Source organism: Gordionus sp. m RMFG-2023, chromosome 3 (genome assembly GCF_954871325.1).
Source record: "Gordionus sp. m RMFG-2023 chromosome 3, tfGorSpeb1-WG-v2, whole genome shotgun sequence".
NCBI lineage: Eukaryota > Metazoa > Nematomorpha > Gordioida > Chordodea > Parachordodidae > Gordionus > Gordionus sp. m RMFG-2023.
In genome coordinates this window covers 37,684,561-37,709,046 of record NC_088777.1, presented here as the reverse complement: position 1 = coordinate 37,709,046, position 24,486 = coordinate 37,684,561, and the positions used below count along the sequence as shown (strand labels likewise).

General features: G+C 27.1%; 1 protein-coding gene across 1 annotated transcript; it reads right to left on the bottom strand.

The window, feature by feature from the left end:
• Positions 1–2,278: 2,278 nt before the first annotated feature.
• On the bottom strand, positions 2,279–22,528 carry LOC135926945 (collagen alpha-2(IV) chain-like). The gene is made up of 15 exons (XM_065462878.1): positions 22,224–22,528; positions 18,762–18,881; positions 16,524–16,744; positions 13,046–13,437; positions 12,094–12,352; positions 9,692–9,852; positions 9,396–9,521; positions 8,913–9,038; positions 8,362–8,487; positions 7,704–7,829; positions 6,807–7,184; positions 6,113–6,292; positions 3,812–3,884; positions 3,331–3,519; positions 2,279–2,969 (listed from the first exon to the last, which is right to left on the bottom strand). Exons 1-15 carry the CDS (start codon positions 22,526–22,528, stop codon positions 2,428–2,430), a joined length of 3,324 nt encoding a protein of 1,107 aa, XP_065318950.1. The 3' UTR covers positions 2,279–2,427.
• Between the last annotated feature and the right edge of the window lie 1,958 nt (positions 22,529–24,486).

Genomic DNA, 24,486 nt, shown 5'->3' with positions numbered 1-24,486 from the left:
CGGATATAACTGGCGGTATATGAAAAACTATAAAATAAATGTGAATTATAAAATATAAAGTGAATATAACCACTATAAGAATCACCTAAATGACCCAAAATAGAAATTTGAATTTTTTGAGCCTTTAAAATTTATATATAAAGTATAAAAAATTTAAATGTTGAAATATAAATTAATACACAAAAAGTTTCTTAGGAATAATTGTATTTTGTATGTTATATATTTACAATGTAAAACCCAATCTTCGTTGGGATTGAGCTAATTTTTCAATTATTTCATTTTTGCTTGTCGTCAAATGCCTATGAATATTCAAAAGATCCAAATCTTTCAATCTACTTTAAGAAGTTGTACTTCTTGGTATGTTTTTCAGAGACCTGTAGGCCGGCCCCGGGCCGGACCGTATTTTAATTTTTTAAATATACCTTTAAAAAACACCTGGGCCGGGCCTGAATTTATTTTTTTAAAAATACACCCAGGCCGGGCTGTATATTTTAAAACAGCCTATATTGGAAATAGTTATTATTAGCTATAATAATCAAAAATAAATATAATTTATTTTAAAAAAATCCGGGCCGGGTCTGAAAATTTTATTTAAAAAAAACCGGGCCGGGCCTGAAAATTAAAAAAAAACCTGACCGGGCCATAAAAATTTTAAAAAAAAATCCAAATGGTACTTCTGCAGGGCTCTGTTATTCTTCTTAAAAAAGAGAATGTTCTCTCATTAGTTCATTAATGGGAAGAGTTGCTAATATTTATAAACCCTTTTAATACATTGGGATCAAAAATGTGTTTGAAATAATGCAGAGCATCCATAGCATTTTTTGGGACTATATCAACCATAGTTAATCTTATAAACATAGTTATTCAGCTAATAAGGCATCATAAGATACTTTAACATCTTCATGATAAAAATCTAACAAATATTTTTTTTTCTATCACCATCTGAAAAAGGTTGGGAAGGCTTTTGTGGAAGTAATATTTGCAGATTGGTAAGTGCTGCATGATGAATAAAAAACCATTCATTTATTTGGGTTATAAATGTATCTGTTTATCAGATATACTCGTCTACTGATCCATATTAATGTTTTAACGATGAGCTTGCCTTGCTACAAGTCGAGGGAGACAAATATTAAACACGTATAGCTCTGCTTTTGACTCAACAATACCATATAAAATATGAAATTCTTCATCAACATTAGCCCTAATTTCCTTGAGTTATAATAAAATGCTCTCCGCTATTCTCATCTAAGTCAATGTCATGTTTTTGAAAAGTAATACATAAAATAGTTGTATAATTAAATAATACATTCTAATGAGAAAAAAAAATTTGGAATAAGCATTGAATCCAATAATTTTCTTGCTTCTGAGGAAATATTTCTTTCAGGCCATTGTGATTCAGTAATAGCAAATAATTGGCTCTTCTAACTCCTTAAAAGCTGTTACTGCTTGATGGCAGAGACTCTATCTCGTTGGACAAGGTTGCAATTTCTTTCTCCCTGTTGGACAAGAAGTTTCAGAAATAATTATTATTTGACTAGAAATTTGAAAATGATAGATAAGTATTACGTCACTAAAAATTTGAAAATAATAAGTAAATATTACACCGGAAAACTTGAAATCGAAATTAATTGATAAAATAACTTATGAATGTGATAATAAATGTAATTAAATATATATTTAATATGAGATAGGAATAAATATTAACAAATATAAATTAATATAAACATTAATATTATTGAAAAATATATCCGGCATCTGCATTTTTTGGCTTTGGTTCGGGGGGGGGGAGGGGATTTGTCCCCCCCCTCCCGCTGCGTACGCGCCTGGGTTAAATTAATATAGGTAAATTCGAGTTTTCCTTTATAAAACCACTTTTTAGAGAATTTTATTAATAAATTATTGTAGATATAAATAACGGAAGCTCAGTTATCTTGTCGAAACAATCTCATAAACCAAGTTTACTGTTGAAAATTTTCCTCAAACCAACTAAAAAAATCCATATATTTTTTTTATATTAAATGTAATAGAAATTTTAATCATATTTACTTAATTCTATTTTTTAATAACTGAAAAGGAATTATTATGAAAAGATTTACCATAAAAGATTGATTTATATAATTCAGTACCAAAACGGAAAATAGACAATGATTTCTTAATTGTTTTGCTTTGCGAATTGTTTTTATTATTATTAATTTTTTGCATAAAAATTAAAGTTATATAAATTATAACAAAATAAAAGTAAAAGTATATAAATATATTTATCAAGCGGTTAAAATGAGAAAATAGATTCCAAAAAAATATATTTAATCAAAAATTACATAAAAATTTGATTTCGAGTTTAAAAAGAATATAAATTATATTTATCAGGCGGTTAAAATAAGAAGATAAATGCAGGTTTAAGAAACCAATAAGTAGTTTCATTTTCTCCTATCTGGTACAAACGGCACAAGGCAATTCATATCCATCTGGGTACTTTCTGCAAGGCAAATTGCCGCACTTAACTTCTACAACAACCAACACGGATCCGTCCTTGTTATTCTTACCCTGACCTGGTATGAGATTAAGATTGGAGCCTCCAGCTCTACCGGTGGATTGAGCTTCCTCGTCTACACAAATAAAGGAGGTTCTAGTTTGCTTCTCCAAGCTAGCCATCAAGAAGCCGTTATATTCGTTAGTCCAGCCATCGGGACATCTGAAGCTACCTGGAATCATGAGTTGACTGTTGCGGGTCACGTGACAAACAGCGCAAACTACTGTCTTTCCCGATATTCCTCCGGTTTTTATCCCAGAAACCCCTCCTCTACCTGATCTGAAAGGATTAGAAGCTGGGTTGATCAAATATTGGGCACCGTAGATTTTGCTTTTACTGTCGATACTGTCGGTAAATTTGAAGAAGGTTGGGTTGTCTGGTAAGCAATGATAATCACCTCCGCTTCCGGTTAAGTAAAAATGACCGCTTGCGGCAATACCTTAATTTATAAGATTTTTTTAAAAAAATCCTCCAAATATTTTATGAATATATAATTAAATACTTATTAATAATTTTTGGAGGATTTTAATTTAATATATAGAATTTTAGGTCATTTTTATCTATAAAAATCGATTTTACATTCCAATCTGATGTAATTGATTAACAATTTATTCATATTTATTTAAACGTTTACTTTTAATAAAAAACTATGTTTAATAGATGATAGTCTCAGCAACAAATTAAGAAATTTCCATTGATCTTGGATACTAATTACAAAAATTTAATCTTTTCGTTTTTTCACCAAATATCAGCCACACACACCACTGTTTCAAGAATATTAAATTAATTAAAAATTAAACCTGTATAGAGAAGTTGTGCATTGGTAGATCTAGGGCAAGTAGTTTGCCCCCATATGACATAGGTTGAACTTCCTAGCCCAATTTGAGGCATGCTGAAGACTTGACAATTGCAATTGTCGTCCTTACCAATAGATCCATCTCTACCAGGGGCGCCTGCCTCACCTGCTCTTCCAGCAGATCCCCTAGATCCTTATTTTTAAAATAAATATAATTATTTACAATATCTAAATTAAAATCTTGTAAGATTAGAAATCAAGTACAATCGTGAATTAATTCCTAAAAATCTGTATATTGAGTTGTATTCATAAATTTGACAGTCTCTAATATCTTGGTTATTCACATTTACATTAAAATTTTTGTCAATTAAATTTTGTGAACGTGCGATATAAAAATTTTAAAAATAAGAAGCCATTTTTTTTTGTAGCATTTCTTTCGTTTATATGAATTCATAAATAATAAAAAGTGCCGAAATTTTTTTTACCCGCTTTGCCAGCTGTACCAGCGAAACCTGGTCTTCCATCGGCTCCTGGAGCTCCAGATTCGCCGGGATCTCCCTGAGAGAATATTAATTAATTTTTTTATGGTTTATAATGTCCTTTTTCGTTTAGAATAATCAAATTATTTATGTAATTCATAAGAAAACTTTTCATAATAATGGAGTTATCAATTTAATATTTAAGATTCTTAAATAATCTTCCTTTTTTAAAAATTATTTTAAGGGTGAAAGTTAAAATTTCTGCCTCAATTTATATTAGCTTAAAAGTTATTCAATATAGATTCAGAATATAATTTAACATTAAATAAGATGCTAACAAAGATTAAAATACAGATTTTTCTTTATAATAAAGATTTCAAATCTCCGAGGTGCAGAAAAGCTCCATCAAACCTTTCGTGTTTCGAGATTTTTAAGCTGGTCGTTAACAAATAAATAAAAACAATATTATATTTGGTAAGTCACTGAAACTCAGGGAAATTTTTAATATTATTTTTTTAAAATTTTTATTTATTTATTATATCTTTTTTATTAAAAAAATAATAAATATGCGATCGTTTATATTGAAAATTTTTTTTTGTGAAAATTTTAAAAATTCTTTAATTTTACATTAAAAATGGGAAAGGCGTGTGCTTATAGTAGATGTTACTACGTTAGAGGACTATAATTTTTTTTGTTAAAATTTTCACAATTCTTTAATATTACAAGCAATTTATTTGAATAAACATAATAGATATATATTTTTAGGAAAAACAAAAATAGTTCTATATAAATTTATATCATTTAAAAATTTGATTTTTAAATTTATCATATTTTTAATATTACGAAAATAAGAATTCACATATATATAAATGAAAGGACGATTTTTTTCCAGTTCTGGGAATGCTCGACTTAAGATCCCTCCTTAAACGCTCAATACTTGAGTAAGGGTTGATATATCATTTGGGCCTATAAAGTTTCTGTTGTGATTGACCTAGTAATGAACATATCCATTTCATTAAGATTCTTATAACTTGAAAAATATTGAATTCAAAAAATTTCCACCAATATCCACACGATCGCATATTTATTATTTTATAATATAAAAAATATTAAAAAATAAATTAAAAAGTCCCCGAGTTTCATATTTAAAACGGTTCAAAGGATCAAGGTTTCATTAAATTACTAAATGTAACACCGTTTTTTGGGAAAAATTCTTTTCATTTCTGATTAGGACTCAAAAACTTTACAAATTATAAAATGTTAAAAAAAATATGAAATATCCGATTTCAGAAATATCGATTATTTAATTATTTTAACATTTTATAATTTGTAAATTTCGGAACGTTCCCTGAACGGAGCGTGTATTCCTGAATCTTCTTAGAACGGTCCCGGAAAGTTCCTAAAAAGATATATAAATTTCTTATTTATTCTTATATAAAAGAATAAAAAAAATTATATTTTTTAATCCATCTAACAGTTGCATATATTAAGTTCTTTTTATTTTCTCTAATCAGATTAATCATATTAAACTATGCAATACTAGCAAAGTAATAACAATTAGCAAAGTAGTAGATTAAAAGATTAAAAAATTAAAAATGAGGAAAAGCATTTTTATCAAATTTAAAAAATTTATTTAACTGCTTTTATTTCTATGAAATTAAATTTTTCTTATTAAATAAAATTTTAAATGGATTTTATTTTTGATATATTAAAATCATCCATAGCCAGGTAAGTGTTAAACGTTGTTTTTCGACACTCAAATTTGTACTTACACCACAAAGAACCAATATAAATGTTAATCTTTTAGAAATATATTATTGCTTCAATGTATTCATTTAATGAAAGATTAATTAAAATGTGAACAAATATGATTAAATATTTTTATAGGAACTTTCCTGATCATTGAAAACTAAAACGGAGGTAGAACGGAACAATTTTTTTCACCAGAACGGGAACCCAAAAAGGTTTTTGTTCTGAATCCCTGATTATTAAATTAAAACTATTATAATAGGCAAGTGGGGGGGGGGAGTTAAGTATCCGCTAGAAATGCGCAATGCCTTAATGTTATTTAGGATTGATTTATATTATGTTATATAACATTCAAAAAAAATTGAAATGAAAAATTAATAAAATTGTTCAAATAAATAATTCCTACATTAATTTAAAAAAATTAAGGATAAATCAACAGATGAATATAAAAAAACAAATAAACACGATGATTTGAGTTATAAATTAAAAATGAATGCAGTATATTTTAATTCTGAAGTAATGCTAAAATTTTACATTTAGGAAAAAAATGTAGTTTACCACTTCTCCAGGCGGTCCACGTTCAGCTGGTTGACCATCCTTGCCTGGTGCTCCATCTAATCCCGCCAACCCCTGGGATCCTGGTCTACCTGAAGGCCCGGATGAGCCTGGAGAACCAATGGGTCCTTGAGGTCCATCTAATCCTGGTGCACCAGCTTCACCTCTTTCACCTGGGGCTCCCTGTCGATATTAATTTTGAGTTTTAGACAGTGATGTTAATATAGGGGCCGGGACCATTATAGAACCGGAAAGTGTGAGATTTTAGACATGTATTCGGGTTAATACTAAGTATTCTAGAAACTTTCAGAATATGATAAATTATGATAAACCATAGATAATAAATTATTTTGGACGCAAATCAAAATTAATTAATAAAAAATAAGTAAAATTACCTCGCAATCATAAATATATAATTCTCTTACAATAACTATAATAAAACATTAACACCCTCAACTCATAAATATATAATTCTTTTACAATAACTATAATAAAACATTAATACCCTCAACCTCAACTCATAAATAATTATAAAAAATATTAAAAATATTTAAAGGTTTTTTTTAAATTAAAAATTTTAAAAGCAATAAAAATTATTGTCACATTTATTTTAATCACATTAATCAAATAATGTAAAAAGAGTCATAAAGTACAAAAAAAATAAAATTTTAAATATGTTAGCTTAAAAAAAACTTACTGTCTGCCCATCTAAGCCAGAATCACCATCGAGTCCCGGAAAGCCATCGTTTCCCGGTAATCCATCGTTACCGGGGCCGCCAGGAATGCCCGCTTGCCCATCAATTCCAGGTGCTCCGGGTTTTCCGTCAATACCGGGTGATCCGGGCAGTCCATCTTGTCCAGGCTTTCCATCATTACCGGCTGCACCATCTTGTCCTGGGTTACCTGCAGCCCCATCCTTTCCCGGCTTACCAGAGTCTCCTGATTGACCTGCATCGCCATCTGAGCCAGCATCCCCATCTCGTCCTGCTGAACCGTCAAAACCTGGTTGACCATCTCTACCTGGTCGTCCATCTGAACCTGCCTGACCATCGTTACCATTTCTACCTGGGGCTCCCTATATTTCATTTTTTTATTTGTGATATTTGCATAGAGTGCATAGATACGTTATACTTAAGTGCGGAAATGGGAATTTACTAACAATGATGTCAAAATTATCTGTAAAATTTTTTAAGGTCATTTGCTTAAAATAATTATTCTGCATTAAGAAAAGCTTATAATTTGGACCATAGCTCTTACGATTATTTTCTTTGGGCATTCAGTCTAAATTAATAAACAGAATGTTTTCTATAATGATTTGCTCGTGCATGAATGTACCTTAAATAACTAGCCATTAATCTTATTGAATAATACATTATACATAAGTAAATTAATTTAAATCTGCTTATCAATAATAAATATTAGAACCGTTGCCATTAAAGATTTTACTAGAGCCTTTAATTTATATAAAAGTAAATAATATTTTAACTTTATCCCTCCCCCTTTTAATTTCCATTATATAAATTAAATAATATTTTAACTTTAACCCCCCCCCCCCCCTCTTACCCCCTACAAACAATAGACTTAAATAATTTACTATTTTTCCATCAACCCCTGGTCCTCCATCTCTACCTGGTTCACCATCTTGACCCGGAAAGCCATCGTTTCCATTTTCGCCTTGATCTCCATCCCTTCCATCAGAACCAGGATTTCCTGCTGGGCCCTTGAAAGAATTACATAATAATTTGAGTAAATTTATGATGTTTTTAAGAAAACGAATTAAAAGTCTATTCACTCATTTACATTTGATTATTTAAACCATGAATTAAGAACAAAACATTTTGGAGAACAAGAACTACGTTTTTTTATTGATGCCTAATTACCTACTTAAATCAATTATTTTTTTTACCTTTCTTACAATTAAAAATTCCTAATATCATAAAGTAAATAATTATACCAAAATTTTGATAAAGTTTAATAGTTCAGATTATTCCCATTAACTCTGATTATTTGGCCTAAAGATAAACATCATTCTTCAAAATACAAAATCATAATAAATTGCAATAATCTAAGTCAAATGATCAATATATAGTAGATATCAGTTAGTTATTCATATGACGATGATTTACATATTACGTAATTTAAAAAAATATATATTTGACCACTCCTTAAATCAATGATAGCAGAATCTTGATAAAGAAGAAGATAATAATTTTTTTATAACAAAATAAATGATTCTTGTTATATATTATTACTTTGGGTCCTTGTTTGCCAGGTGTTCCATCCCTCCCACGCCCTCCTGCCTCTCCTGGGGCACCCTCTTTACCCGGAGAACCATCAGCTCCAGGATCACCATCATTTCCAGGAGCCCCTGCGCCTCCCTTTATTTAAAATTATTTAAAAAAATATATAAAGTAATATTAAAAAGAATTGAATATGCTAAAAATAGATTGATTAACATGATTCCATATGAAAAACATTTAGGGATATTTGTTTCTTTAAATAGATCATAGTAAAATAGGCTTGATAAACAAAACGTACTGAAAAAAAGATTAAATTTTATTTGGAAATACTTATTTTTGTATGTTGGAATGAAGGTAAAAGAGTTTTATTTAAAAGAACGGAGTATACTATATATATATACTCTTGTAAAATAATATAGAAAAGACAAGAAATTGACACTGTAATTCTACCTACAAAGAATAATTAAACTTTATTGGCGGCTTCACGTCAGAAAAATAAAGAAAAATTTATATTATTGATTTGAAAAAAAAAGAATTGATATATATATATAAAATAATTTTACCCTGAATCCTTGTCTTCCTGGTTGACCTGGGTTTCCATCTCTACCGGGAAGTCCATCTTTTCCGTGTTTACCATCTCTACCTGGTGTAGCGTCATTACCTTTTTTTCCCGGGGCACCCGATTCTCCCTTTTTAGTTAAAATAAATATATTTTTGTAACTCAGTTTAAGTGTATGAGACTTTTCCTTTTTAAGATATAATAGTTTAAAAATTTTAAAAAATCAAAAATTTAGTTTGCTAAAATTGTTATAAAAATTTTGCTAAATTTTTTGAATAAATTCCTAACTTTAACATTAAAAAAGACTATACAATATTATTTGTCCAATAGGAGTTCTACAAACAAACATTTTTGTCCCAGAGAATTTATATTTTACCACTAATATTTATATTCAAGATATTGGCACTAGTTTACTTTTTCAAGAGAAAAACTTGATACATGGTTAAAACATATTGTTTATATATTTTATAAATCTTAAATAGTTTACAATTTCCCCATCAGCTCCTGGAAGACCATCAGCTCCTGGGTTGCCATCTTGACCCTTTGATCCAGGTAAGCCAGGGGTTCCATCTAATCCTGGTGCTCCATCTCTACCGACGTCTCCAGCCGGTCCCTATAAAATTAATAAAGATATTTAATCATCAATTCATACCAAAGTAAAATTAAGAAAATTCCTAAAGCATATTTAAAATCACAAGAATAAATGTTCCTTAAAATTTTTTTTCTTCTTTATTTTAAACCATTTCGAACTTTCCTTAAAATAAAGTATGCGTCAATATATACCGGGGCACCAATCCTTCCTTCAGATCCGGCCTTACCTTGAAATCCAGGTTTACCAGGTGAACCATCTAACCCTGGTGCGCCTGGAGGCCCTGTGGGACCTAGATCACCGGGTGAACCAATAGTCCCAGGAATTCCGTCTTTGCAATCCTTGGCGCAATTGGCTTGATATTTTTTATTTACGTTGCATAATGTATTAAAAATTATTGTTGGGAGACTGTTGATCAGTTTATTTATTTTATTGAAACACTTCTTATTAATTTTATTTACTTTATTACTTCTTTCTATAAAATGTTTCCATTTTAGTTGTCTCCTTTATGATATATATTTACATGATCCACTAATCTTTTTTACTCGTCTTTTTATCAGAGGTAAACAATCTTAGAGTATTACAACCAGATTGTTACTCATGAATCAATATACCCTTCTCTTTATATTTTAACATTCATATTAATATCCATCTAAACATCCTCATCTTAATTGACTCAAAATTTTCCTCTATATTCGGGATAGCAGAAATATATAGAACCGTATGCTAAATTATCGACTTACCGAGTTAACATTTTTTAGGCTATATATGATGAATTAGTTACAATTACTAATAGGAATTTTAGATTCCACCTATCATTATCAATCATGGTAATTCTTTAAAACTTCTCAGCTATATTAATTTTTCAGGATCAGTTCTTAGAATAATTATAAATCAGTTATAGGTATCAGGCCATTTCACTTATATAATAATCACTCTATTCCTTTATCCGTGATATCTAAATTTTTCCTTCATCCTTGCTAAATTTTTTATTTATATCTTTTTACATATCGTTTTCATTTTCATCTTTTTTATTCCTTTTCATGCCTATTTCCATAAATATTATTATCAAGCTCTTATATGATTTAAGAATCAAAAATAAATACTAGTTCTTTCTGAAGGTTTCCATACATCGTAAGGAATAATAATTGAAATTAGTTAGTTCCTGATAAAAGAAAGTTTAATCAATTACAATCTGCTTAGATATTTATATAAATTACTGTACACACAAAGAATAAATTAAGATATGTAACTAGTTTTGAAAAATATTAGGCATAAAGTATTTTCAATGTAATGGAAAAAAGAAAATTCATATCTATAGAAACTATTAGATTGAGACCGCGTAGCCAAAAATGATGGGGGGGGGGTTGTTTATTTGGAAGGAATAAATAAATAGTTAAGCGAAATCTCAAGGCTTAGACAATATTTTTCTAGTTTAAATATAGAGTTCGCCGTTTTTAAAATTCTTTCAAATCGAACCGTTTAAAAACACTAATTGACTCTAAACAATTGGAAGTACAATGTCAAAAATGAAAATATTGAATAAATCATTTATACACAAATATTATGGGTGGAAATAAATAATAATTATAATGTAAGATGTCTACCTTAGTACTTCCCGGTACTCAAGATTGGTTCAGTTATACTCCACTAGGAAAATTGGTATTTTAAAAGAATATTAATCCATTTCATAGTAAATTCTTTATAAAAATCTCCGTCCTCTTTAATTTTTTTATATTATTTTAATATTTTATATGTATTGCTACATAATTAACTTTCAAGTATAAACATGAGATAGGCAGGAAATACTTTGCCTTCATTGATATCTTAAACTTCCCAAGGAAAATAGATTTTTTGAAAAAATATTTATCTCTTCTCCTATAAGAGTATTCGTCCTTTTTCATTTTTTTTAAAATATTATATTAATAATTGACATGAATTGGCCTAATTAACGTTTAGGCATTATCGCATGATAAGCAAGGAGTAGTTAGCAATATTTATAATTTATCCTAATTGTTTAATTAATTAAATCTCGCCAACATTGACTAACTTACCATTTCAAGAAGTTGTTGAGAGAATCATCATAAGAATTGATGAATTCACAAACATCAGTGCCATTTTGTGGATGAATAAAAGCACGAATATTGTTTAATGTTTTTTCATTTAATGGTTAATGAGTTAATGGATATTTTATAATTAATATTTATAAAAGTATTTTTTTGTTTACCCAATTAATTTGGTTTCATACTAATAACTAACCAAAAATTTCGTTTTCTTCTTTTGGATTTAATTGTTAATGGCGAATCAAAATTCAATAACTAATATTTTTTTAAAATTTAGGACCGTTAAAATTTTTTGGGTTTCATTTGTCGGGGCCAAAAATTTTATCAAGGAGACCAATTTGGGGGCTTGAATTTTTATGTGGGGGGCTGCCCATTAAGCCCATGCTATTGTTTATGTATAAATATAAGTATGCAACAGTAATTCCTGCGGAAGTAGTTTAAATTTTATTTATCAACTTATTATAATTTTTCTTAAAAGATCTTACTTTTACCTCTCTGTATTTTACATTACAATGTGTTAAAAAAATACATACCGGAGGCTTGGTATCTATAAGGACTTCTAGGTCTTTCGAAGGCTCTTTTGCCTCTTTTATCGATATCTTCCGATCTTTTAGCTCTGAAAGATTTTCTTTTGGAGTTATTAACCTTGAGTTGAGACATTATAAAATTCTTTTCCTCTTCTTCGTCTTGTTTCTTAAGAACTTCGATTTCGTAATTAATCCTGTTTTCTAAATCAGGAACTCTGATAGCATCTTTAGGGTCTTTAGGATAATACAATGGGTCTTTTCCTGACTTCAGTTTTTTAAATGTTAAAGATATATAACTGGGTAAAAAGATATATAATGAAAATGAATCCATGGAATACACTATTATGATTAATATGTGAATTATAAATCAATTTGAGAAAAAAAATCCAGATTGGATTAAACAAACTTCTTTCTATAAGATTTGATTAGAAAAAATATATTAAGAGATTTTAAAAGATATAGTTTGTTTTTCTAAATATTTTTAAAAAACCTTAAAAAAACATTCTTAGTTAATTTTAGATACAACTAAGAGTTTGCAAAAAGAAATTAACGACAATAATATATTTTGATAATCTATGGGTATAACCTATAACGAATTATTCCTTATTCGAATTTATGACAAAATTATTCTTTTCGATCGAATACGAATAAGGAAAATGTGTTATTCGTAGAATAATTTTCTTCCATTATTCGATCGAATTATTATTTAATTCGTACGAATACAAATAATACAATCATCCGATTGAGTTTTAGTGGTTTTTTTTTATTAAAAGCAGGTGTTAGAATTAATAAATGATCATTCGTAACTATTTTAGAAGGAAAAAAATATTGAGTGTAAGAAAAACTATAAATTTGATAGACCGAAAAAAATCTGTTTTATAGCATTTTCAATTATCCACAATAATGAAATTCAGATAAATTTGTTTTAAAAATCATAAATCAAAGTTATTTTTCTTACTCTAATCCGTGTCATCTCCATATTTAAAAACTGTATTGCCGTCTGTTTTTCCATCAATTTATTCTCTAGCGAAACGATCATATTCCTATGATCGACCTTCAGTTCGCTTATCTTATAATATAGAAAAGGTAAAACAACGCAGGCCACTACTCCCGCTATCAAGAAACAGGTCAGGGAAAGCATATTCACGGGAACATCCTTTGGTACCTTAATGTGGGAATTTCTAGAGTTATTTTCATTTTCTTCAGCTAAAATTGCTTCTTTGTCGCTTCTACCGTTCGAATCTTCTTCCGAGATAGCGAATAACGAGTTATTGTTATTTTTCTTCATGAATACTTTATCTATAATGTCGCGTCTCGTATCTATGGCAATTATTTTGTGCTTCAATTTTTCTAGATATTTTATAGTGTATATAAATGCATAAAAGGTTATTATACCTATTTAGTAAATCTAAATAGTATTTCAAAAATAAACAAATATATATTTGGCATGCCAATTAGATATATTTTTTAGTAAATTTAAATTAAGGTCACATCTTATCAAGTATGGTACGATTCATAAGTTCATGTTCAATAAAATAATATAAATATTGGCCACATTTACGTATATAGGTCAAAGATTAAAAAAAAATATAACAGTAATATTTAGATTCTGCGTCGTTAATATTTAAAAAAAATTAATATTTTTGATTAGTTCGATTAAGAAAAGAAAAAAATAAAGGAACTCTACATGGACGGGACTAATTTACTTTATGATATTGAAAATTATATCACAAATATTATAAATTGCTATCCATGAACCCAAATTTATTGATTTATTTACTGGTCTCGCTTGTGTTTTATTTATCCGTTAGAACCCATTCTTAGATATTACATGTTAGTTGATAATTTTTTTTATATTGATTTTAATTGTTCTGTCAGATTCTACAAAGCAAATTGGCGAAAATCCCTATCAGATTTAGGGAAAGATGGATATTTTTATATAATGTAACTAAGTCTATAGAAATATTTTTAAGTCGGAGAAAAATAAACTAGGAAACGTAGATTAAAAAAAAATTTAGAGACCTATATCTTCGCTAAAATATTTGAATATATATTGATGGTTTGAATTTCGAGATTGGTTAATATTAATTTTAAAAATGTATAAAAAATTTAAAATTTTAATATTTTTTTTGCCTATATTATAACTATTTGTATATTTTAAGAATAATTGCCCATAGAGTTTACATGATAACTTTAAGTTATATTTACACTTGACCAGTTATGCTATGCTATAACTGTGGTCAGTTAAAAAGAGAATAATTATCAAATTAATATTTTTAAAAAGCAATAAAATACATATCAAAATCAAAATTAATAATTTTTTTTTTACCTGTTAAATAATATATATTATAATTATACTAATAATATTTTGATTAAATTTTCTTAACCAAGAAATGGAAATGTTGGCGAATTAAATTATTTTATTAAAAGTATATATATAAACTCTTTCACACCTTACTTTTTAAAATATTAATAAAAAAAATTTTAAATTACTATTTTTTTAAAATAAAAAGGTCGGAAGATCATATTCTTAAAAAAATTGACAAAATTCATAATTTATTCAAATTAAATTTATTTAATTTTTTAAAAAAAATGATAATCTGATTAGTGAATTCTCATTAAATAAAAGCATTAATAATTGCACGTATATATTTTTCATCAATCAATGATTCCTTCCTAAATGGAGTTATTTATAAAAAAATATTAAACACACCCCGCCACTACCTTAAAATCATTAAATGTCTTAATCTATGCATAAATAACCTTGCTTCCCATCATATTAATAAATTATCTTATGTGTATTAAACAAAAAATTTCTAGAAAAACTCCCATTTTTATGAATTTATTTTATAAATTAATTTTTTGACTTGAAAGTTTAAAATGGATTAAAATTCAATTCCCTTAACCCAATTTTTTATTTTATTTTCCATAATTATTATTAATTTAAAAGTTATTATTATTTTTATAAAAGGTAATGGCATATCAATATTATAAATTTTTTAATAAAATTGTCATAATTAATTTGACCTATCAATTGTATGAAATTGTTACAACCCGATCTTTAAACACTTATCTAAAGAGAAGTTTAAAAAAAATTTTCTTTTATATAAAATTTGATAGTTACCTTGATTTATTCTTAAACTCTTTATCTATGTAATCTTCTTTATTTTCTAAATCCAGAGATTTGAAAATTCTAACTTCCAAATTTTTTTTATCCTTTTTTATTTTAAGAATAATCATCGAAACCCTGATTGTATAGTAAAAATTTACATAGTGAACTAATTTTTAAATCCGGCCATGTCAAAATACCGAAAATATTAAAATTCTTGTTATTATGAATTTTATTTACTCGGCATATTTCACAATGTTTCGTCATAGTAAATTTTTTTAAAAATGCGTTAGTCTTTGCATGCATCTAATATTCATGAGATTATAACGCCAAAAACTAGTAGTTCAATAATATATTAAAAATCAAAGTTTATTTTATTAAAATATCAACAAAATTATTCTTAAATATAAATAAATAAATAATTTATCGATATTTATAAATATTTTGATTAAAAATGACTGTTATTCAATATCTCAATGGCTCTATGGTGATGGATTAATGATTAACCTTGTTTTTGATACCCATACCATATAAAATATTAATAGAAGAAGTTAAAAAAAATTATAACCACTCCCCCTTCCCACGAAATGGACTCGAGAACCTAAAGAGATAGTTAAATACATAAGATCTTTTTGTTATTTCATTAAATACCAATACAAAATTTTTATTTTAAACCCCCTCCCCCCTTACCACAAGGATCTAAAGTGTTAATAAATCAATCAAAAGTTATTTTCATTACCTTATATTTTTATTATCAAACTATTGTATGAGATAAAATTCGAGCGAGTCTGACCCAATATGACCTAAATTTGTCCATCAAATAATAAGGGATAAATATAAATTAAAAAAATAAATCATTCGAGTAAAAACTTTCGAGTGATTTAATATATTTTTTTCTGAGATATTCTAAAATTTTCTTGTAATAAATTATTTGTCTAACAAAATTTAAATTAAAAAGAAGATGAGATAATATAAGTAAAAATTATTATTAACTTTCAAATATTTTTAATTTCTGCTTAATTGAGAAATTTTTTTATGAGTGTTATTTTTTATTCTGGAAGGAATAATGATTGATACTCATATTATTTAGGGTCGGCCTATAACAATTTAGTCATAGGTAGAAACCGGAGATCTTAAAGAACATAACAGGTAGAAAAAAAATCTTTTATTAGGTTTGTAACATAAATTTGGGTTTAGAATAAAATGTAATGATTAAAAAATAGAAAACAAAAAGGGAATAGAATATTAAACAATTATTTATAATAATCTGATTCTTGTAGATGGGGAAGCATAATCTTAGCTCCTTCACTTTTAACAGGTTTGTTACCATGATAAGTTTTGAAAGTGATGCCGTAATCATCGTCAGGAAAGTCAAAGTAAAATATTGGGCCTTTTTTGGAAACGGCATCATCGCGGTATTCAGCTTGCGCACTAATATAAGAACTAGCATGAGTATTCATATAAGGACTATCAACTAATAGTGGTTTACTAGCTGGTTCATTAAAGCTTGACATTTTTAATGGTACATCAAAGGTGCTAGGCTCAAATCTTGAATTAAGTAAATGATAATGAAAAAAATAATCATTTTAATAAGATATTAATTATATTTTTTTATAAGAGTAAATAAAATATACATCGTTCTTTAAAAGCAATCGTATAAATAGGAGTTTGGCCTCAGTTACAATATCATACCAGTTAGAAGATCAAATTTATTTTAAAAATCATGGGTCACCTTATCAAAATTATTGTTTATAAGCTATTTTCCCTCAGATCTTCATTTTTAAACTTTAAAAGAAAACAGGAGTATATTATGTTAACTTTAATTTTGTTTTACACTTATTCAACCAAAAGTTATGATGGGAATAAAATATTAGTTACCAACAGAACATCTTACAAATAAATAAATTGATAACAAGTTTCCATATTAGGAGATAAAATATAAAAATATTCACCAAAAGCCGACAAGAATTACCCATCGTGTTATCAACAAATTGTTCATTTGGGAAGCGAAATCCCTAATCAACCTAACCAGTCAAAAGGGAGCACTAAAACAACAATTTCAAGGGAATTTTTGATCTAAATCAGCTTCGAAATTTTACGTTATAATTTTAAATTTAAAGATACCTGGCCGATTCCAGAGGAGGATTGACTATTTTTAACCACTTAAAATATGTTAGCTTTTTTAAAATGTGTTTTTAAATTTTTTTTTTTATTAATATGGGGTTTAAATTTTATTTTTATAAGTTAATTTATACAGAGTTTACATGTTATTTTTAATTACTATACCTAATATTAAATGAATCATTTTAATGAAAAGTAAACCCGAGGGCCGATAATATTATCTACGGCGGTTAATGAGTTGTTTATAAATCTAATAGGCAGTACACTATGTGCCGTTTTTTTATTCACCATCATCAAGGACAACGTGAATTGGCTCAACGATATTTTTTTAATAAATTAGTGCTAATTTTATATGGCTAATTGATTTTCTCAAGAAATGTTAAATAATTATTAATCAAAGAATATATAATATTCTTTATTAAAAAACTAATTATTTTTATTTTGTAATTTTATAGTTATCTATAGAAGTAGCCGGGGGGGGGAGGGCAAGGGGAAACTTTCCCTCCCTAGGAAATTTGCCTGAAGGATTGCTATAAGAAGACTTCCAGTAAATTTTATGGGGGAAAAGTGTTAGTGTTGTTAGAATCATTTACAGCTATAAGTTAATCCCCTTCCTTTATCTCCTAACATCTTTTCTAAGACATTCAAAAATGAATCAAAAATTAATTGATAGTAATGAAATAAACATTATTTTTATATATTTATAAATTATTAAAATGGGCATCATTTCGATTAGAAGTTAGTGCTAAGGGATCGTAAAATTCATTAATTATGCTCAGACAAATCGTCGGTCTAGAATTATGATGCTCCATTTGCAAAATTGTTAAAGCTGAGAAAAACTATTTTAAAGCTTAGATTCAAATATAAAAATTATAGATTAATACAAATAAAAAATTTAGAGGTAATTTATAATACTATTTCCAAATAATAGCCTAAAATTTTTTTTGTGAGAATTTTATTTGATAAAATCAAAATGCAAGTGTAGCAAAATAAACACTTTATGAATTATTTTTTGTTTGAGAAATTGTTAAATAAAAACAAAATAAACAGAGATAATTACTATAAATCATCAAATTATATAAATAGACCAATCTTTATTTAATTATAATTATTCATAGAAGTAATCATTTGGATGAATAAAAAATTATGCTATTATTTAACAGATAATTTTTCCATATATACTTTATAATAATTTTTTATAAAATTTAAAAAAGGTGCACAACAGATGATTATAGATATGATAATATCATATAGTGCATATATAGCAAAAATTACGAAAAGCCTAAAACTGACAGTGCTCTAACGTGGCCAAAATTAATTTTTTAAATTTATTTATATATTTAGTGCAAATTAATCAAATAAAATCCACTCCTAACTCAAAAATCCTAAAAACGTCAAGTGGGGCACCTAATTAAATATGATTAAGTTTTAAAGTTTGACTTACAATCCAGGATATTTTTTTACTCTTTTGGCCATACCCTCAACTACAGTGCTATTAATATTGTAAATATCTTCTTTAGCATAACTTCCTGTTATGATGGGCTCTTTAAAATCTTCCAAGATGCTTAAAATATTATATAATAAAGTAATATTAAACAAACATTAAAAATTTGATGACAGAGTTTTAATAATTGTTTTATAAATCTATATTATTTTTTTTGAATCATATTTATTTATGTTTAATGCTCACCGAGATCGAACTTTAAAATTAAACAAATTGTGAAGCTTCAAATAGGTGGGTAACCACATAGCGGGAATATATAAATTATCTATAAAATAAAATATTATTGAAGAAAAAGGTTTTTTACAACTTGAGAAATTTTTTTTGCATTTAGTATGTATAAATAAATTATTTAGCTGCATAACTATCTTATGCAATATATATAAAAAAAAATTACATTGATTTTTTGGAAACTATGAAAATCCATTGCATATATTGTTGTATTAAAACCTGAAGAGTAAAAGATAATAAATGCCAAAAATTTTACTAGTTATATACGATTATTGAGGAGAAATTAAAGTTATATAGTTATGTGATTAGCAAGTCTTGATTAATAGAGGGACATATCGTTTCAATATTAGCGTTTCTTCGATTAAAGGTTATTACAAAATAACCATCTTTATACCACTTTTAGTTATATTTTTTAACTAAATCATAACGATTTGAGATTTACAGTGATCATCTCTATCCTGTTTGTAGATATTATTGACCTAAATATTACACATATATTCATTCTTAATTTTGAGAAGAATAAATATCTGGCCTAGCCAATTAAAATCAGAATTTAAATCTTGGCAGGAACGATTAATTCTAGTAAATATTCATCCACGAAACGCCATGTAATTTTAGGATGTAAAATTTGTTTTATTCATCCAGATTAGTTTAATACTATTAAATTTATTGAGGTTTTAAGAAAAGGTGAACCAAGATGCCCCGATTACACTTCCTCTAATTATATTAATATTTGAAAATACAAAATATTAGTAAGAGCAAATATAAATTATTTAATATTGGTAAAAATATTACATATAAATGGGTAAAGTATATAAATTAAAAGGATTTAATCTTTGCGATTGAACTTATTTTTCAATAAGCTACTCTGTAGTGAGAATCAAATATCTATGTATATTACTTAGAGCTATTCGATCAATTTTCTGATGTAGTACTTCTGTGATAGATTTTATTCTCAGTAATCAAGAAAATAATTTTCTTAGATTTGGGCATATACTTATTGGTATTGTTGCCAAAATATACAATAACTTAATAAATATATAGAAAAAAGCTCTATAATATATTAAAAAATATATAGTCCCGAACAGTGGCGTATCCAAGATTTTCTTATGGGGGAGGGGGAAAATTTTTTGGGGGCTTCGCCCCCAAACCCATTTTAGTCTTATGTTTTAGCTATTCTATTAAATTATTCATAATTTAATAATAATTATTTCTATTAACTATTATTTACTAATTCGTGCTTATGGATAGGATATTACAAGCCTATTTTTTATTATTTCAAGTTAGGTATATTATATTTAATAAAGTTTTTTTAAATGTAAAGTTGAAATAAAGTGTAATGTCATTTTTTTTATAAAATTTGCTTTAAAAACTAGCCTCAGCTTAAATTCTCATACAATATAAGTAGAATATAATTTTTTTATTGAAAATACTAATAGTAGTGTGTATAAAATATTGACTAGAAAATGATTAAATTAACATGTTTTTTTTTAACTTCTTATCAAATACAAGATTTTTAATTTTCGTGGGAATGTTGCCAATTCATCAAGAATTTCGTTTATCGTTGGAACCAAATCTCTGTGTATATTTAACAGAGCTAACCCATTTAGCCGAGATTCAGTAGTTCGTAAATATGTTTTCAACCTTCTTAAGTTGGGAAAAGTCCTTTCATTCGTACATGTTGTAATAGGCAAACATAAAATATAAAACAACTTCAAAATATTAGGAAATTGAGCCAAGGTTTCTTTACACAGATTGAGCGCATCAATAGCATGCTCAGGTAAAATAGCTAAACGTAGTAAATATTTATACCACAATTCGAATTCACTGATTAAATTTATTTCAGTATCAATCTCATAGGAATAAAAAAAGATTTATCTACATTCATTCTTATTGTATCTACCAGTTCATGTATATTTTCCGCCAAATCAATAACCTGAACCAAATCTAAATTTGGTTTTTGTAAATTTCTACAAAGTAGTGAGCTAAAAATAATTTATTGATGCAACTAGCAGCAATGATAAACTCTGATTGATCAATTGAATTCAATAATGATATCGCTTCTGACGACACATTACTTTTTCATGCTCAGCCTTATTTATAAATTATCGTTTGATTTCAATCTCTTTGACTAAATATTTTAACATTTTATTAATATTTTTGAATTATATGTTGGAAAATTGATATTCAAATATTTGTAAAATTTTGATTGGGGGGGGGGTGGTAGTAAAATTTTATTAGCTTAAAATGATATTTATGAAAATAGTCAAATTTGCGATGGGTGGGGGTAGGAATTCCCCCCCCCTTATTGGTTACGCGCCTGGTCCCGAATTTAACTCCTACGACATATACATAAATTCAAATAAGAAATGGAATATATAAATTCGTAATATTCTCCGATATAAATAAGAAAAATATATATATTCGCTCAATACTGCTCTGGATATTTTTTAATGAAGCAGTAAATTAAAAAATTGAAATTTTCCCATAACCTTCTTTTTGTGTTTAAATTTAAAGTAAGGTATTAGTTTTGATTACATAATAAAACTTGTTATTTTTTTCTACTTAAATTTGTAAAGCAAGAGAAAATGAACTAAATTCGTAAAACTTACAGTTATCCGGTCATAACGACCTCTTATTACGCCTCAATTTATTTAACCTATCGCATCAGTTATCATTGGCTTATAACCTATGCTAATAACTTATTTTCCTCAAACTAAAACTTATTATATCCCTTTCCTTGTCACTCCTTCCATCCTCTTTATTTTATTTGCCACTTACAATTTATCTTTTATGCCATAAATCCACATTTTTGTCATATATAATTTTAAAACAAAATAAACTTTTAATCTATCACGATAATTTTCCATCACAAGTTTTCTTCAAATTCTATGTTTCTAAGGGTATAGGTAAACCTTAATATATGATCGGAACTCAAATTTAGACGTAGATCTATCATTGTATCATATCATTTTTACAATATACATTTAAAGGTTTTCCCTCATCTATTCAATTTATAACCCTTGTTGCCTATTTAATCTTACATTTAAGTAATTTCCCTATTATTATTAATTCAATAAGATCATGGCATAATAATTGAATCATGAATAGAATAAATTCTACATTATCCGATTCTTGATTAAAAGAAGGAAAAAGGTAATATTTATAAATTACCCCAATGTATTAATTTTATTCGGCTCACGTATTTCTTCAGAAAGAAAAAGTCTTGGGTCATAATCATCAATTGAAAGTTTAGGTAGACTATTGCTACAGATTTCCTTATTATATGATGTCGAATAAGGGTTGCCAATGCTTGGTAGCCCTAGATTAACATTGAGTGATCCATTGGTTATCTGATAGTCAAATAAGGATTCGCCTAATAAATTTGGTTCATATGTAGGAATTAACGCGGAGTTGCTAGGAAAACTAGATAAGACACTCAACATAGGATTATATTTATTACTAGGTTGTAGAAACATGGTAATTTTTAATTACCAAGTTTTTGGGCAGAGTTAGAAAAAAAAATTAAAAATCGGATTTTAAAATAGTCTAAAATAAAACATTAAAACTATCTTGAATGTAAAAAAAATAATTGAATGATATCATTACGTATATTGAATTGTAAATAATGCTTTTGATATGTTTTTTTATGATCATAAATTTTTATTTAAAATTTATATGGAAAAGGGTAATACGACATGTTAAGCAAGAATTCCCTAAGAATTTCCTAAGGCAGCGATTTACAAAATGTTTAAAGTGGTTTCTCTGCCTGGGAAATCTATTTATAAATCACGTTATTCTTAGTGTTACCAAAATGCTGATTTTGGTCTCTGAACAGCTGATAATTCTCTAACCGTCACTATCTTAATTATGGTAGAGCACTTTTACCATGGGGGAAGAGGTATAATTCAATATTGTGATTGAATTAAAACAGGAGTGGAAGGTGTCGTAGATTCGTATTTTTACGTTAGATATAATTTTATCTAATATCAAATGACAATTAAATAATGTATAATGTCGTAGATTCGATTCTTAGATTATATATAATTCTATATAATTGACAATTTTTTAAGTTATGCATGTCAAATACTGATATGATATCAATGAATTTATATTCTGGAAGCTGCGAAAGAGATTCAGCGTCCCTTTTTTTAAGCTGCAAATAAAATAAATGGAGTTATATATTCAATCAAAATTATGATTATTATCATTCCAGTAAGTATTTTTCAGTGAGATCTTAGATATTGATTCAAGAACAAATTTATTTTAAAAGGTAGGTAGGAGGTATGGTATCGCTGAACTAATTTTGATGGTTAGATTTCTTTTTACTAAAGGTATTTTGGGGGTAGGTAAAAATAATTTTGTTTTAGGGAAGGAGCTAAATTTTCGCCAAAAGTTTAAAGTTAAAACTTTATGGGAAAAGTGCAAAACACCAGTCATATAAACCCGATCTCCCTCACTTATTTAATAATTTACTTAAATTTTTACAGAGACCAGGTAGAGACTACCATCATGATCATACTTATCTTGAGTTAAATAAATATAATTTTATAGCAAGTTGTGACAACTTGAAAATTATTAGTAAATTTTTTTAATAGACAATAATCAATTGTATCTAGAAAATATTATGGCCCGGTGTTGGATTAAGAAATCACTACTCATTGTTGGATCACTAGCACTACCGTAGTGATTTTCAAAAGATGTGATTATTAGAATAATTTTCTATTTTATATATAATTTTTATAAAATAAAATATTATTATCTAAAATTTAAAAAAGATGTATATCATAAAGATATATTGTTGAGAATATAAGATTTGCTGTTGAACCAATAAGACCTTGCTCTTGCCTTATCTGGCTAAGACAACGTGCCCATTTATTTCTAATATTCTCACGATGTTAAAGCAATTCATGTTCTTTTTCTTGCTACGATAATGTGACTTTCTCTAATCTAAACCTCGTGATTCTGGTATAATCTAAAAATATAATAGTAAAAGAATTTAAAAATAAATTACCTCATATCGATACAAAAATTCTAAAATGGCAATTAAGAATAGAACGTGATAGCACTCTTTATAATAAGTATTAAGATTACAAAGTTAATGTTATATGAATACTTAATCGTATAATACAAAGTTCATTCGAATAAGTATGAAAATAGAGAAATTAAGGTTATATAAATATTTCATCGTAAGATATATATTTTTTCAAAATTATTAAATTATTAAAATAAACTATAAAATGGAAAATAAATAGATTAAAAAACATATTTCATTAGAACCCGTGGTGGCATAGGCGTAATTAGCTGTCACAAATGCTAGGATATCATATTTAGTTCGCAAGTTCGAATCAAACTCTTGATATTGTTGCACTTTTTCACAAATTGTGACTGACAGCGTTTATTATATAATGAATTAGTATTAAAACAATTTTCATTT

Bases quoted from the DNA above. Each gene is read 5' to 3' on its own strand.
- LOC135926945 (XM_065462878.1), bottom strand. From the start codon at position 22,528: ATGTTTCTACAACCTAGTAATAAATATAATCCTATGTTGAGTGTCTTA. The intron at 9,522-9,691 runs GTATATATTGAC...TTAATTTTATAG, and splicing joins AAGGAAGGATTGGTGCCCCG to GGACCGGCTGGAGACGTCGG. The intron at 6,293-6,806 runs GTAAGTTTTTTT...TAATATCGACAG, and splicing joins CTGGCTTAGATGGGCAGACA to GGAGCCCCAGGTGAAAGAGG.